Source organism: Anolis carolinensis, chromosome 1 (assembly GCF_035594765.1).
Source record: "Anolis carolinensis isolate JA03-04 chromosome 1, rAnoCar3.1.pri, whole genome shotgun sequence".
Lineage (NCBI taxonomy): Eukaryota > Metazoa > Chordata > Lepidosauria > Squamata > Dactyloidae > Anolis > Anolis carolinensis.
The window spans coordinates 356,811,978-356,828,440 of record NC_085841.1 but is presented as its reverse complement, the minus strand read 5'-3'; the positions used below and the strand labels follow the sequence as shown (position 1 = coordinate 356,828,440).

At 39.2% G+C, this 16,463-nt stretch overlaps 1 protein-coding gene across 1 annotated transcript; it reads left to right on the top strand.

Moving 5' to 3' along the window:
* Positions 1-94: 94 nt before the first annotated feature.
* On the top strand, positions 95-12,769 carry snapc1 (small nuclear RNA activating complex polypeptide 1). The gene is made up of 12 exons (XM_003214276.4): positions 95-351; positions 2,559-2,718; positions 3,158-3,298; positions 4,831-4,938; positions 6,194-6,352; positions 6,953-7,021; positions 7,665-7,727; positions 7,852-7,999; positions 9,223-9,339; positions 9,468-9,566; positions 9,701-9,784; positions 12,224-12,769. Exons 1-12 carry the CDS (start codon positions 224-226, stop codon positions 12,253-12,255), a joined length of 1,308 nt encoding a protein of 435 aa, XP_003214324.2. The 5' UTR covers positions 95-223; the 3' UTR covers positions 12,256-12,769.
* The last annotated feature ends 3,694 nt before the right edge of the window (positions 12,770-16,463 follow it).

The window sequence follows — 16,463 nt, the reverse complement described above, 5'->3', positions numbered from 1 at the left end:
GGGGCGAGGCTAGCTTGAGATGCGCATGCGCACGTCCGGGCAAAGTGTATGTATGGGAGGAGCTTAATCTGGTATCTCTTTCGCGCAGGCGCAGTTCGAGTGAAGTGTGTGTATATGTGTGTAGCGCGTACAACCTGATCGCCAATCATTGGCCGGCTGCGTTACGCATGCGCACTTCGGACTTCCAAGGGCTCTGAGGCAGAAGCAGGCACATTTGCACGCCATGGCTAGCTGGCCGGGGCTGGCGACCGACTGCGAGGCGCTCCTGAAGCACTTCCAGGAGGCCGAGAGCGTCCGCTTCGAAGACTTTGCCACTTTATGGAGGCAGCACCGCTTCCACACCATTTTTTAGTGGGTCTCCTCCTTTCCCTTCCCTTGAAATACCTCACGAGTGCGTCTACACTGTAGAATTAACGCAGTTTCATTCCACTTCAACCGCCATGGCTCAGTATTATGGAATCTTGGGCCCTTTTTGGCAGAGAAGGCTCAAGGCCTTGCCAAGTTATACCTTCCATGCTTCCATAGCCGTGAGCCATGGCAGTTAAAGTGGTATGAAAGTGCATTAACTCTGCAGTGTAGATGCACTCAAGAGTGGTTGCTTTGGGCTTTTCAGAGTGGGCTGCAGAACCTATCATTAAAGTAGACCAGATGGGAATTGCAATCCAGCAGCGTCTACCACAGGCATGGGCAAGCTTCAGCCCATGGTGTCATGGACTTGCCACAGATGCAGGTGAAACATCAGGAGAGAATGCTACTGGAACATGGCCATCCAACCTGAAAAACTCACAGCAACCCAGTGATTGCTGGCCATGAAAGCCTTTGACAACACCTTGAACATAAGTTTGTGCATCTTCCCCACATCTTTCCTCACCTTCTTCAGTTTGTAGTTTTCTTTGTTCATTTTGTTACAGATTGAGTTCTTATCTAAAATGCTTGGAGCTAGGAGTGTTACAGTAGAGTCTCACTTATCCAAGCTAAACAGGCCAGCAGAAGCTTGGATAAGCGAATATCTTGGATAATAAGGAGGGATTAAGGAAAAGCCTATTAAACATCAAATTAGGTTATGATTTTACAGATTAAGCACCAAAACATCATGTTATACAACAAATTTGACAGAAAAAGTAGTTCAGTACGCAGTAATGTTACATAGTACTTACTGTATTTACGAATTTAGCACCAAAATATCACGATGTATTGAAAACATTAACTACAAAAATGCATTGGATAATCCAGAATGTTGGATAAGTGAAATCTACTGTACCTTACATACAGCTTGAAAGCAATTTTATGCATCATGCTTTTAAAAAATGGTATGTAAAACAATGTTTATGTTCACAAGAGTCATCAAAAGTGTTGAAGTTATGAAGGTAATTTTTCATTTTCTGAGTCTGACAACAGTTTAACTGCCATGGCTCAGTGCTATGGAATTGTGACAATTGTGGTTGTACAAAATATTTAGCTTTCTTTGCCAAAAGACTGCTGGTCCCTCAGAAAACTAAATTTCCCTTTGATGCCACAGCACTGAGCCATGGCAGCAAAAGTAGTGTCAGGCTGCATTCATTCTGCTGGTGCAAAAGGTATACGTATGGTGTGTGTGAACGTCGGGATTTTGGAGACTAGGGTTCAAATCTCTGCAACCCACCAAGTGATGTTGGGCAAGTCACTCTCTCTCAGCCTAAGAGGAAGGCAGTGTCAAACTCTTTCTGGACAAATCCTGGCAAGAAAACTGATAGGTTTACCTTAAGACAGACATGTGCAAACTTGGGCCCTCCAGGTGTTTTGGACTTTTACTCCCACAATTCCTAAGAGCTGGTAGGCTGTTAGGAATTGTGGGAGTTGAAGTCCAAAACAGCTGGAAGGCCCAAGTTTGCCCATGACTGCCTTAAGGTCTGCAGAAATGACTTGAAGACATGCAGAAACCTGGAACTTGCCCTCAGGGCCAAGAATGATCTGTGTTCACAGCTTTTCCATAGAAACACAGAATGACTTAAGTAAATCACAGCTTTTTTCAGTTTAGCAGTGTAGTTTGTGAAAAGGGAATTTTTCTTCTGTTTTTAGACAACTGGGATGTCAAAGTCTTGATTTGCAGCAAACTATGCTAAGATCTCAATTTATGTTCTGCCCACTTCTGAATTTATTTCTTATTTCATACCTTAGTTGTATTTGCTCTGTATCCACTCCCCTTCTGTACAAACTGAACATGCAAAATATTAGTTACAAAGACAATTATACAGGCTTCCTGGAAAATGAGGAGTGGGATTTGATTCTTGTCTAGATAATTGCTTATGATGAGTCTACTATTTCACCTTCCTTTTCTATCCCTTCTGTTGTGTGTGACTGGGGGCACGGGAGGAGCAATTTGTAGCCCTCCAGATGTTGCTTGACTGCAGCTTTGAATATAGCTGATGGTGAGGGATGCTGGGATCCTCCTTAGCCTGTCTCATTATAAATAAAAAGTGTTTGTATTTTCTGATGGATTTTAATGACTCGTTTTGTGTCTGTCTGTAATAACATGGGTTGATTGTAATCTCTCATGTACAAATTTCTCTTTTGTCTAGTGGTAAAATAAGGACCCCAGAGCAGATTGAATTTACAAAAGAGGCTTTAGCTTTGGTATGGACGTTCTTCTTGCCTCCTTACACTTTCCAGATCCGGGTTGGTGCCCTCTATATTCTGTATGGATTGTACAATACACAGTTGTGTCAGCCTAAGCAGAAGGTAAGTTATGCTTCCACCTGTTTGCTTTCCACCTTTTGCTGTTACTGGTAACCTCCTTTTGCAGTTGGACTAGATAAGCAATAACCATAACAGTTTAAACGAAAGGAGGTATGATCGAGTAGATGAGAATGTGAGTTATGAGCCAAGGAATCATATGTTTAACTCCTGGTCATTGTACTCTGGACCTGGAGATCAGGGTTCAAATCCCTACTCAGGCATGAAGCCCACTGAGTGACCTTGGGCAAGTCACACTTTCTCAAGCTCAGAGGAAGGCAGATGCAAAAAAACAAGAAAATCCATAATAGATTTGCCTCAGGGTTGACTAAGTTGGAAGTGATTTGAACAACATTCAGAAATGTGAGTTTTTCATATGAGAATTGTGCTTAGGTAATGTTTCTGATTTAAGTGTTAAGAAATTGTTTTTTTTTTATTATTTCAGATCAGGATTGCCCTCAAAGATTGGTCAGAGGTCATGAAATTCCAGCAGGAGCTGTTAGAGGCACAGCATTATGATGCAGCTTATATACTCGGGAAGCTTCGTAAAAACAAAGCATTCTATTTCACGGCAATGCCAACATTTGTGAGTTGATGAATCTGCTTAGAATTTTTACTTGTGGAGAGCACTGTTAGCTTTTCTTGATCTGGAATTCTGTCTTAATGTCTTGATGTTCTAATACTCTGGCACCTACCCTCCATAATCAAATATGTCCATCTAGTACATGGGGTAGGGGATCATTACTGAGTATTTGTTTCTTCTTTCCCAATTCATTCTTGCTTGTAAATATCTCCATTGTATTACATGACTCTGCAATTCAGCTGGAGGAAAAAAAGATGAGGGAGGCATTTGCAAATAAGAAAAAAATGGGTTCCATTCCTTCTTTATTTATGCTATAATGAATGAATGGGATCACTTGCTTTTCAGGAATTGAAAAAATGCTTTAGTGTTCTTATTATATAAGCTACAGATGTTGGAAGTAAGTGCTCAGCTAGAAGGTATGAATACAAAAGATGGAAGGAAAACACTAGCTTTGTGGTTTACAGTTTTTGTTTGAAAGATTCAGGGCCTGCTTTGAAAGTGAACAGTTTTTTGTCCTATTTTGGGTTGAGGGTTCCTCTCCTCATTGAGAAGTACATTGGTAGCTCCTGATATCTATTGAGAACTGATATCAGCATTGTGACCTGAGAGCTGTAGGTCTTTACAACCTCTGAGGATGTACCTCAGGATACCTCACAACCTCTGAGGATGCTTGCCACAGATGTGAGTGAAATGTTAGGAGAGAAACCTCCTGTAGCATGGTCATACAGCCTGAAAGACTCACAGCAACCTTGTAGGTCTTTGTTATCCTAAGTTTGAGTCAACAGTCCCTAGGATCAGCGGAAGAGTAACGTTGAAGCAGGGGTGGGCAACTTTGGAAGGTTAGGGAGCTCCATTAGCTTTCAAAAGACTTATGGGGCTGCACCTGCTCTCACAAAAATTTGGAAAAAGGTTTTTTCCCCAAAAGGCCTCAAATGCACAATAGGGGAATTTTCACTATGTTTTGGGCAAAAAAGAGGTCACTCCTGGGCCCAAAATGTTGAGCACCTGCAAAATGTGATAAAAATGCACCCTAGTGGACATTTTGGAGTATTTGGGGCCAATTTTTTTTTTTAAGAAAATTTTTTTTTATCCCTGTGGGCAGGAACAGCCCTTCGGGATTGCATGTGGCGTATGATTGCACTTTGACAAACCCTTGCTTTAAAACAATGAGAAAGGTGGTAGAGTATGATAGATTATTATTTAATTAAAATATAAAATGGTGTAAAATGAAGTGTTATCTTAAAGGGTTCATTGGCATGCAATGATTATCTTTGTAACTAAAAAAAAGCATTTTGTCTGTTTTCATTCTTTAGGAACCTAGTAAAATAGCATTGTATGACTTTATCAGGTTGTATAGTCTAAGGGCGTATTTACTTGGTTAGGCTTTAGAGAAAAGTAGTGCATACTTTGTCAAAATGGTTCTTATGTAATAAAAGTAATAAAAGCTGTGAATGTTGATGGGATTTCATTAAGTGCTTGCATTTGGATATTCAGCTTTTCCTGTTTGTTTGGTCCTGCTGTGACCCTCCTTTTAGCTTTCATTTAGGACAAAAAAGTATGTGCGTGAGAAAGTTGAGCTGATAACTGAATTCAGTGATCCAACTGACAGAGTTGCCATGCTGAACCCAGAAGAATTCTTAGAGGTACCATTATCATCTTACTTTTGCATCACTGCTGTTATATGATGGCTTTTTTTATCCTAAGGTATTTGTTGATTTGCCTTGTTAACAGGTGTTGATTTGTGGTTTTGTAAGCCGCCCTGAGTCCCCTCGGGTGAGAAGGGTGGGGTATAAATGTTGTAAATAAATAAATAAATTGCATGTATAATTATTGTACCAGCTATAGCAAGGGAATAATTTTGACAATACTGTTGCTTTATCCTCATCTTTTAGTACGTTGGCTTGCACAGACGTGTCCTTAATATTGTATGCTTTATCAGTATTTACAGAGAATAGAAAATTTTACTTCCTATTTTTCACAGGTCAGTATCAGTCAGCCCTAGAAAAAGCCAATCTCATGTATACCTTATTACAAAAATGTCTCTCCCTCATGTTTTTACACAAGTTAGTCCATTCAAAGCCTTTGTCCTGTGCCTAAAAGCGAGTGACTAAAGAGACAAGTTATAGGAGATATCAAGGGAGTTTACCAGTGTTGAAGGGAGGCTCGCTCAACCATTCCAAAATCCACCCTGAAAAGCCAATTGCCAGAATAACCAGAGCACAAGGGAGAGTCAAAGACATGGAAAACAAGCCACTCCAAAGGTCAATAATCCAGATAAACCCATAAACAGGAAACTTACAACAGCCAAGGATATCAAACAGTTGTGAACAAGAAGAATTCCCAGCAGCTGCTGTGGGATTTATTGCAGTGGGGTTTAATGTTGTTCCTCTTACTTAGTTATCTTGCCTCTCCTTTACTATGAGCTTTTCAAAAAGTAATATTTTCACCATTACACATTGTCACTGTCCTACGTCAAGATCCTGTCTCACAGTGTAATTTTTTTCCTGTAACGTATAAATCCAGCACTATGTCGGGGTGAAAACTAGATATGTTGGTTTCAATCCCTTTGGTAGTCCTAATTAAAATAGATTTGTTGAATCAATCAGATTTAAATAAATGTTAAATCACTATGAAACAGTTATTTGGTGTGTCTGCTCTACCTGTGCTATCAGTAAGATTCAGGAGGCCCAGACGTTATCAGTATTAGTATTTGTATGAAAGTCATGTAAACAGGAATGATGGATGACAAGTGTCTTGATTCTTACTAATTTTTTAATTAAAGGATGTTCAGTTTTACCTGCAGTGATTGTCACAAATTGGAAAAATGCTTTAGAGTTGTTCTAGAGTTGCAACAGCTGTCCTGTCTAACAGAAACACATATATATTCTTCACTTTAAGGAAATGACGAACATTCATGACCACTATCAAAAAATGAAGTGTCTGATCTCCCGAGACCAATCCCAACCAGACAAGGCTATTGATTTGATCAAAGATGAATTCCCAAACAATTTCAAGAGTATCATTTTAGAATATCGACAGTGGCAGAAGAATAAGCTGGTAGGTCATCTCAGTTCACTTGTGCTTTGATTGATGTTATATAGATGACTCGAAAGCCCTTTCTCCTTGGAAGTCAAAATCAGTTACTTGTATGTCTAATCTCCTTTACCCCAAAGACTTATCTCTCAGGTAAGTAAACAGCACAAAACAAAGCATTAAAAATCCAACAACACAAGGAAAGCAGTGCTGTTTCCAGCAGTGGCTGTACCATAATGACCACAAAACCAGATGTTTGCTCAGAACTAGCCATTTCCATGATTTTGAAGAAAAATGCTGAAATTTTGCAATGGGACTGTAATAGAAAATGCTTTATGTATCTAGGCTGCACAACTCTGGTTCATACATGACATGAATTGTGTTCTAGAGACCTGTGGGGCATATGCATTAAGAAATGAGGTCACAGTGATTGATTCCTTCAACTGAAATGAATATATCTATGGTTCGCCTCTAATTTTATTCCCCCCTTGAAGTATTAAATATGTATTTTTGTATAGATTATACAATGTTGAATCAGATGGTTGTTTGGGAATGAGCAGAGGTGTCTCTAGACCAAGACCTGTGCGTAGTTGGCTTTTATGGTAATACTTTTGTATCTTTTAGGTGTCATCCTCGGTTACTATGGGTAAAGAAGAGACAGCAGGAAAAGAAGCTTCTTCGAAAGTGTTAGAAGTAAGAACATTTGCTTACTGTGATGTCTGTAATTAGGGGCATCTTGTGGCGCACGACATTAGTGTAGTTCAATATAGGGTTACTTTGTAGTGAATGTTATATGATTATAACAATGAATAGAATGAATAGAATAATTTAATTCTGTTTTAATCTTCACTCTGTTTTAGCTGTATTCTTTTTGATTCTGTAAACCTTGAATCTTAATTGTGAGAGAAATGCAGTATGATGATAATAGAGCCTAGCATAAAAGATCTTTTATGCAGTCTCTGGTTTTGTTCTGCAGGAAGAGTCTTGGAAAACAACCTTAGGCCAAACGTCTGTGTTTCTCCAGCCCTCTTTCACCATTTTTCCAATAATAGTAATAATAATTTTCTTACCAAATCCTCACAGCTTGAGGCAGGTTACAGTATTGCTAAAAAACATGATCAAAACACACAATTATTTAAAAACACTCCATAGAATACACATATTAAAACATATTTCCATAAAATATATATTAAAGTACACAAAACAGAAGTTAGCTAATTCATAATTAAAACTATCTGGATTACACAGTGCTGTTGCATGTTTTAAAAATATTTCTGGCAGTCTTATGTTAACTGAGGTATGCTTTTAATTTTAGTGCTGTCTTTTCCTTTCCCAGGGATCTGAAAGAGCCAGAGCATTAACTGACATTAAATTGAGATCATACTCTGCAGTTGCTTCAGTAAGTATTTAAAGATAATAGTTATACATTTTTACAACAGTGTTTGATTGCCAGTGTATATACTACTAAGGAGTGTATATACTACTTAGGACTTGTTTCTATTGTTGCCTGTTTCATTTTTAAGGCTTCCAAGTCAAGACGTCACCGTCAAGTTATATTAGAATCTTCTGTACCGCGATCAGATCAAGGGAAAACAAGATCACCTAGAACTAAAAGAGCCAGACAAAGAGTACAACCAATGCGGATGGTAGAAACCCTTCTACAAAGGAGAGGTAGGTAGCTTCATAGGGGAATTTCCTACTGTCTCCATTGAGTGACACTTTCCTTCCAAGTCCCAATTTATGGTGTTCGTTTTAACACATAAAGCTGTAAGTTATGTAGGGTCCTAATTAACCAAGTCAACATATGAAAAGTTTGTTTCCAAAAGATACCAAATCCCCCAAAAAAATGTTATATGTGGTGGCACATGGTTGGCTAGGAGTAGAAGATTATGCACAGATCGAAACTATCAAAATGTATCAAGTGACTTCAGTACAGGGTTTGGGAGATTGCATTTTAAAGCAAAATAATGCATGTACTTAGCATGTTTTTTCCCTCCGATTCGAATAAAATTTGTTCACGTGGATTTGGTACCTTGTGGAAACAAGCTCCACATATAGGGTCCTATGATGGGGGAATATAAATTAAATAAGAAAATATATAATAAAATACATCCCAATGATTTAGTAATTTGCCTAGAGATGGGAAGGCTTGGGGAAAAAACCCAGAAAAATTGAAAAGTGTGTAGAAACTATGTGTAGAAACTACTATATCTATGACATGGTATTCAAACTATATAACATGAAGATCTTAATGAAAGATTTCTGAGACTGAGTTGGTTTGAGTTTTCTGGGCTGTATGGCCATGTTCCAGAAGCATTCTTTCCTGACTTTTCACCCACATCTATGGCAGGCATCCTCAGAGGTTGTGAGGTCTGTTGGAAACTAGGCTAGTGAGGTTTTATATATTTTTGGTATTTATAGGGTGAGAGAAAGAACTTTTGTCTGTATGAGGCAAGTGTGAATGTTGCAATTGGCCACCTTGATTAGCATTTAATGGCCTTTCAGCTTCAAAGCCTGGTTGCTTTCGGCCTGGGGGAATCCTTCGACAACATACTTTGGGACTTTTTGTTTCTACACACTCCCCCCCCCCCCCCCATTTTTCTGGAAAACATGGCTTGGAAAAAAAAATTCCATTTTCCCCCCAGGCATTCCCATCTCTAGTTAGGACTAACAGTAGAATTTGGGCTTATACAAACTATTATTAACAAAAAATAAACTCCTTCTCCATGTAACTGAAGATATAAATTAATGCCATGCAGAGGAATACCTATTAAACACCCAAAAACTATATGGGTGGCCAATGGTGGGAGAATATCCTGTCAAATTGACCAGCAAGGACCTGGGTATGGCAATGAATGAGGAAGAATAACTCTTTAATTTAACTTATTTTGTAGCCATGTTGCAACCTACAAGGGAGCAAAGTGTCAAGAGTCTGAGCATGCCTACGATAGCAGAGGATGATGCAGAAAGAGAAGAGGAAGAAGAAATAGCTGCCCATTCCAGTAATGAGGGTATGTTGGAGACTGTTATGGATCAGGGAAAGGGGAGGGAATTACTTTCCAATCAGATGGGTCCCTTCTTTGTTGGAAATCCCCTTCTCCAAAGATAACTGGTTTGTGTCCCATATTGCAACCTACAGGGGAGCAAAACGTCAGGAGTCCGAGCATGTCTGTGATAACAGAGGATGATGCAGAAGGAGAAGAGGAAGAAGAAAAAACTGACAATTCCAGTAGTGAATGTATGTTGGAGGCTGTTATGGATCAGGGAAAGGGGAGGGAATTACTTTCCAGACAGATGGGTCCCTTCTTTATTAAAAATCCCCACCCCCTCATCCAAAGCTTACTGGTTTGTGTCCCATGTTGCAACCTACAGTGGAACAAAGTACCGAGAGCATGTCTGAGGATGAGACAGAAGAAGAAAAGAAAGAAGAAATAATGGACAGTTCCAGTAGTGAGGGTATGTTGGAGACTGTTATTGATCAGGGAAATGGAAGGGAATTACTGTCCAGACAGATGGGTCCTTCTTCGTTAGAAATCTCTCCTCCTCCAAAGATTACTGGTTTGTGTCTCACTAGTCTCCTACCATGTGAAGTTTGTTGATTTGAGAATGGTAATCTTTTCTATCAAGAACACCATCCTTTGTGCCAAAAAGAAAGAACTGGTGATTATTTTACCCACAGTGGCGAGACTTAGAATTGGAAGGAATTGGAAGATAGTAACCAATCTTACTCTGGAGTCATGGTATGGGGAGGTATGGAACATAGCCTTAAATGACTATCGGTGGAAATCAGGGTGTTCAGTGGGAAAATTAAAAGATCAGAAATCGATTCATGTTTGTCAGTGTTCGTTAAATATATTTTAGAGAGGGATAAGGAAAAACAATACAACCTGGTTGGTCAGAAATTTTGGACATGACATTTATTTACTGGTTGACTTACACATTTATGTCAAAGGAAATGATACTTGTTCAGGCCTTAGTGGTGGGGTTATGTGTCTGTAAAATGCTTATTATTTTGAGTTTTGCTTACATTGTAAGTTGTTAATGTATGTAACTACACACACACACACACATATCTATATATGTAACATCCAAAGTCCAGATATTTTTAAAAGGATTAATTTATGAAGAAATGGCTGAGCAACAACCATGTGCATGGTGTTTTAAATTAGAAGATGTGGGAGAGGAGGTGTAATTCACTGTGTTCATACTTTGATGTGATGTGATAGTTGACGCCTGTAGCTTGGGGGGCGGGGCTATAAGGGTCCCTCCCCTCTGAAATGGTTTACTCATGAATTGGTTAACCAGTTAAAATTCATGCATAAACCAGGATTTTTTTAACCTGACACATTTGGGGGGGGGGGGGGGGCTGGCATTTAACCCTTAAACACCCCCCCCCCCCGGCTATGTGCCTGTGTGGTTTTTTCCGCACAAGGAGGATGTGTAAACTGTCCTACATCTATATCTGTTGGACTATTGGATTATGACCTGGTAGGATCATAACGCATTGGGTAGCAGAGTTTCAAGAGTGTTCCTTTAATTTATTGGGTTGTGAAAGATCACTGGGTGCGTAAATGTCTTTTTCCTATTCCAGGCTCGCAGCCATCAAATATTTTTTTTTAAATAACGTGTTTGTTTTACTCACAATTTCATGCATTTTAATATACAGGTACATTTCTTGTCTGGTTAAGCTTTAGAAAGTCTTTAACAGTCTCTTTAAAACTATATTGCTATGTACAGCTCTCTTTTATAACAGTCTACTTCCAAGCCTCAACTGACTTCTAACTTCTAACACTGGCTTCTGTGCTCAAACAGACCCAAGCCTCAACTGTCATTTCTAACTTCTAACACTGGCTTATGTACTCAAACAGATTCAAGCCTCAACTGGCATTCCTCAACTGTCATCCTTTTAAAGTTCATTCTAAACCGTCACTGCACCAGTCACATGATCCGCAGCCCCTCCCACTGCCTCAAGTACATAGAGCTAAGAAAGCTGCAAACCAAAAAGGGCATACACTTCAGGAAATCAACAACACATTATAAACGGGCAATACATTAGATAGAGAAGGCTTGAGAAGGTTGCTATCTCCAACAATATCATATGTGGAAAAGTTTATTGGACATTGTATAATGGGATCTCCTCCTCTGTCTTTCAACATTCCTCTCCTCTAAGAAATTGTACTCCCCCCCCTTCTCTCTCTCTATACACACACACACACACACACACATACATATATGAAGATAATACGCTAATTATGGGAGCATTGGTAGGATGCCTCTATATCCATTGGAGAATAATAGAGGTGAATGAGACCGCAAGGGCCACCCAGCCTTGCAGTAACACACAATCAAAGCAGTCCCGACAGAAGGCCACCTAGCCTCTGCTTAAAAACTCCAGACAAGGAGACATATTCTACCATCAAACAGCTCTTACCATCTAGAAGTTTTCCTCATGTTTAGGGGAAATCTTTTGTCTTAGGAAGAAATAGTGAGAGGTGGTTGTTGCTTCCATAATCTTTCAATAGGTATTAAATTGGACATAATATAAGCTAGATGCCATATATGCTCGGGTACAAGTTGACTTCCTGTATGTCGAGGGCAGGTTTGGGGGACAAAATTATGAATTTTGATATGACCCATGCATAAATTTATACACTAGTATATAACAGGCATAAGCAAACTTCAGCCCTCCAGGTGTTTTAGACTGCAACTCCCACAATTCCTAACAGCCTACTGGCGGGCTGAAATTTGCCCATGCTTGGTATATAGGGTAAGTGTATCCAGCTATCCTTTTTAGTTTTGCTTTGTGCAAAATAGTGCCATCTTGTTCAGACCCTCTTTTTCTTGCAGTGTACTCAATTCTTGGATGTTGATGGCTTTTTATGTTTCCATTTCCAGGCTTTGTACCCACTAAGAAGAAGAGGACTTAAGAAATCATCCAGAGAAAACATGTGTGAATTGGAAGAGAGTAATCAAAATGCCTCTTCAGCCAATGGGCAGGACAAGCAGAATAGCTTAGGACCATACTGTGAAATGCCTGTGTCTGCCTTTGTTTTAGGAAATCACAAAAGCATCTCAAAGTAGAGATCATATTTGAGGAACTGAGTATTGATGCAGTCTAGATTTGTGTGTTGCAGAGCGGATTTCTTCATCCTTCTGTGCCTTCAGTAAATGCATATAGAGGCTTTAGTATTTTCTAAATGTAAAAATGTAATAATTTATTATTTGGTTGAAAACTCTTTACTTTAATTGTGTTAATTAAAGGGAAGAGTGTGTTTTAGCCTTCCTGCTGCTTATTAAATTATTGTTTTGCAATTTTGTATGCACCCAAAATATTTTTACTACTTCACCTTTTGAAACCTGATGCCAGTATCATTGTTTCCAGTTTTTGTTTTCTTTCTTGGTTAATATAATCTGAATAAAAAAGGGGAGGTTCCAAATGAACATGTGGTTTATATTTCTTCCTGTTCACTTAAAGGTTGTGGGTTGGCATCTTTGCGCAGTCTTATAGAAAGCTGTGTTATTCTAGTACAGAAAAGGTAAATTGTGCTCTGGTTTAGACATAACAGTAAATTAGATTGTCGGCCAAAGGAAGAAATTAATTGGTTTTCAATTTTAAAGTATAGCGTTTGTGATTATATTTGACCATCTAGCCAAGAACCAGCTTGCTTTAATAAGTTCTAGTTAATTGCTTCAATAAACTACAGATTGAACTCAACATAGTTAGTGGTTGTTGTAATAACCACAAGTCATTATTGTGATATACCTGAATTCACACAAAAATATGTGTTTTTTTTGTTGTGTCCAAACTCTGCCAGTAACTGCATGGCCCACCAACGATTTGTGCACATTATTTTATGAAGTAACTATAATGCCCGTTCTTTGCGATTGTATTGGACTTTTTTTTTCACAGCTGTAGGCAGCATAGTTTCAGTATAATTGATCCCAAAGATAATAAGTTTGCTCCATTTATGAAGTCAGATTTTTCCTGGGCTGTCAGCATTTTCTGGGAAAGCAGCATGCTGAATATATTCTCATACTGTGCAGCGTTTGCGTCTGCAGCAGACTTGTGCTGCATTTTGTGCTATTCTCCCCTCCCTTCCATAGCAGCATGTTGGCTGACTGCATTTATAACAGAATCTATTTGGAGTTTGTCTCAAATAATGCAGAGCATAATACATAGGGACTCATTAAGATTCAGAATCCAGCAGAAAACTTCAACCTTAATAGATTTTTCTTACTGAGCTTGAAGTCACTATCTTGGAACTCCAGAAGTTCCAAATTAGGGCCTTTCCACACAGCCCAATATCCCAGAACATCAGGGCAGAAAATCCCACAATATTTGCTTTGAACTGGGTTATCTGAGTCCACACTCAGATAATGTGGGATTTTCTGCCTTGATATTCTGTGGTATAGGGCTGTGTGGAAAGGCCCTTAGTATGAACTTTGAATATCAAATAGTCCACTTTTTCATTTGGGAATGGACTTAGTAATGCTATGCTAACTGTATTTATCATCACCTACTTCTGTGAAATGTCCATTTTGCATACTGTAACTGAGTTGTCATAGGATGCATTTTATACTGTAGAATTAATGCAGGTTGATGCCAGTTTGACTGCTGCTGCTGAATGCTGTGGAATTCTGGGAGTTGCAGTTTTACCTTTTCTTTCAAAGAGTGCTGGTACCTTGTGACACTACAAATCCCATGATCCCATAGCATTGATCCATGGCAGTTAAAGCAGTGTCAAAGTGCACTAATTATACTGTGTGGATGCATCCATAGACTGTAATTCTTGCATTGCATTGTATTGTCCCTTAATCCACAACCTGCACATTCATTGGCATATTATAATAGACTGGGGCAGGGCTCCTGTCTTACTTTGACAAGCAACACCAGCTGAAATGCCCTTTTCTCTGTGTGTGTCTTCAAATTGCATGGCAACTTATGGTGACTCCATGAATTTTATAGGGTTTCCTTGGGCAGCCAATGTACAGAGGTAGTTTTGTCAGGTCCGTCCTAAGAAATACAACCTACAACACCAGGGAATCATTGATATTTACCATCAAAGTACTAACATGGGATGACACTGCTTATCTTTGGTTTTTCCATACAGGGCAAGGCTCCTCAAATGTTTTAAGCAGAGGACCAGTTCACCGTCCCTCAGATTGTTGAGCAGCCAGATTATAGTTTGAAAAAAACTTGAAAACATTCCTATGCACACTGCACATATCTTATTTGTAGTGCAAGAAAAAAACATGAAAGAACAATACAATATTTAAAATGAAGAACCATCTTAATTAATATAAACTTGCCAGGATTTCAATGGGAAGTGTGGGCCTGCTTTTGGCTGATGGGAGAGTCAAGTTAATTAAGATTGTTGTGTGCCTTCAAGTCGTTTCAGACTTGGGGAGACGCTAAGTGTAAAGTTTAGGGCGGGGGTAAATGACTTTGGAGGGCTATATCCGGCCTGTGGGTCTTAGTTTGGGGACCCCTGCTTTGGGGTATTTCGGCCAGAAAAGAATTCAGTACAATTGCTTCTGTGTTCTTATAACATTTGTCATCTTGATCACATACACATCCCAGTTTTAATCTGAAATGTCGATAGATAAGAGAACTAGCATGGTGTAGTGGTTTGAGCATTGACAGGGCTATGACTATGGGAGATTATGTCTGAATTCCTGCTTGGTCATGGAAACTCAATGGGTGCCTTGGGCATATCCTTGTTTCAGTGGATAGTAAAGGTAAATCACCTCTGGAAAAATCTGGCCATTAAAAGAAGGTTGACAAAAATTGGAAATACAGTAGAGTCTCACTTATCCAAGCTTCACTTATCCAATGTTCTGTATTATCCAATGCAGTCTGCCTTTTAGTAGTCAATATTTTTGTAGTAAATGTTGCAATGTTTTGGTGCTAAATTCGTAAATACAGTAATTACTACATAACATTGCTGTGCATTGAACTGCTTTTTTCTGTCAATTTGTTGTAAAACATGTTTTGGTGCTTAATTTGTAAAATCATAATATAATTTTATGTTTAATAGGCTTTTTTCTTAATCCCTCCTTATTATCCAACATTTTCGCTTATCCAGTGTTCTGCTGGCCCGTTTATGTTGGATAAGTGAGACTACTGCCGGGCTGTAGTCGGGCTGTGGCGCACCTGGCTAGTAACCAGCTGCTATAAATCGCTACTGACCAAGAGGTCATGAGTTCGAAGCCCGGGTCGGGTTAAGCCTCCGACCATAAAAAATAAAATAAAAATAGCCCCGGCTTGCTGTTGACCTAGCAGCCCCGAAAGACAGTTGCATCTGTCAAGCAGGGAAAATTAGGTACGCTTTATGCGGGAGGCTAATTTAACTAATCTACAACACCATAAAACTGCTCACGAGGAAAAGAATGAGGAAGAACATCCACCAATGGACGATGAAGCAACAGCTCCCCCTGTGGCCGGAATTGTGAAGCTGGAAAGATGTTAAAAATGCCTCTGTGTCTGTCTAAAACTGAATGTTGTTTGTCTGTTGGCATTGAATGTTTGCCATATATGTGTTCATTGTAATCCGCCCTGAGTCCCCTTCAGGGTGAGAAGGGCGGAATATAAATACTGTAAATAAATAAATAAATAAATACTGTAACTGAAGTTACACAATATTTTGCCTAGAAATGTATTTCCAGCAAAACTTTGAAGAAGAAAGACCTCATGAGTACTTTAATGCCAACCCCCTTGCCTTTCTGCAATCTTGTAACCCATTATGTCAAAACAGTTTGTCACCTGACAATATAATCATCATTTGTGACCCGAGGATGATTGATTGTCTTCCATGGGTAGAGTCCTGGTATTGGTTCCATAAATGACAGTGAAGACCTATTCTGACTCCACATGGTCTTTCACAATGAGGACACAGATTTCCAGGTGGAAGGCAACCACAGCAAGAGTTTGCTTGAGGTATCTTCCTCTTGGCACGTTTTGCCTCCACAAAATCCACAACACTATTAATTACACCTGACCTCCACTTACAACACTTGAGGGCCAGGACTTTCCTGTTCTCATCCATATTGAAGAATAAATGTTACATTAATGATCTGATAGGAGTTACAAACTCCATCAGAAATGACAGTTCTACGTCAGGTGTTCAAAATGGGT

What these genes read in the sequence shown, in the direction of transcription:
- snapc1 (XM_003214276.4), top strand. Translation starts at nt 224, where the DNA reads ATGGCTAGCTGGCCGGGGCTGGCGACCGACTGCGAGGCGCTCCTGAAG. An exon ending in TGTGTCAGCCTAAGCAGAAG is followed by an intron (nt 2,719 to 3,157) that starts GTAAGTTATGCT and finishes TTATTATTTCAG; the next exon opens with ATCAGGATTGCCCTCAAAGA. An exon ending in AGTGGCAGAAGAATAAGCTG is followed by an intron (nt 6,353 to 6,952) that starts GTAGGTCATCTC and finishes TGTATCTTTTAG; the next exon opens with GTGTCATCCTCGGTTACTAT.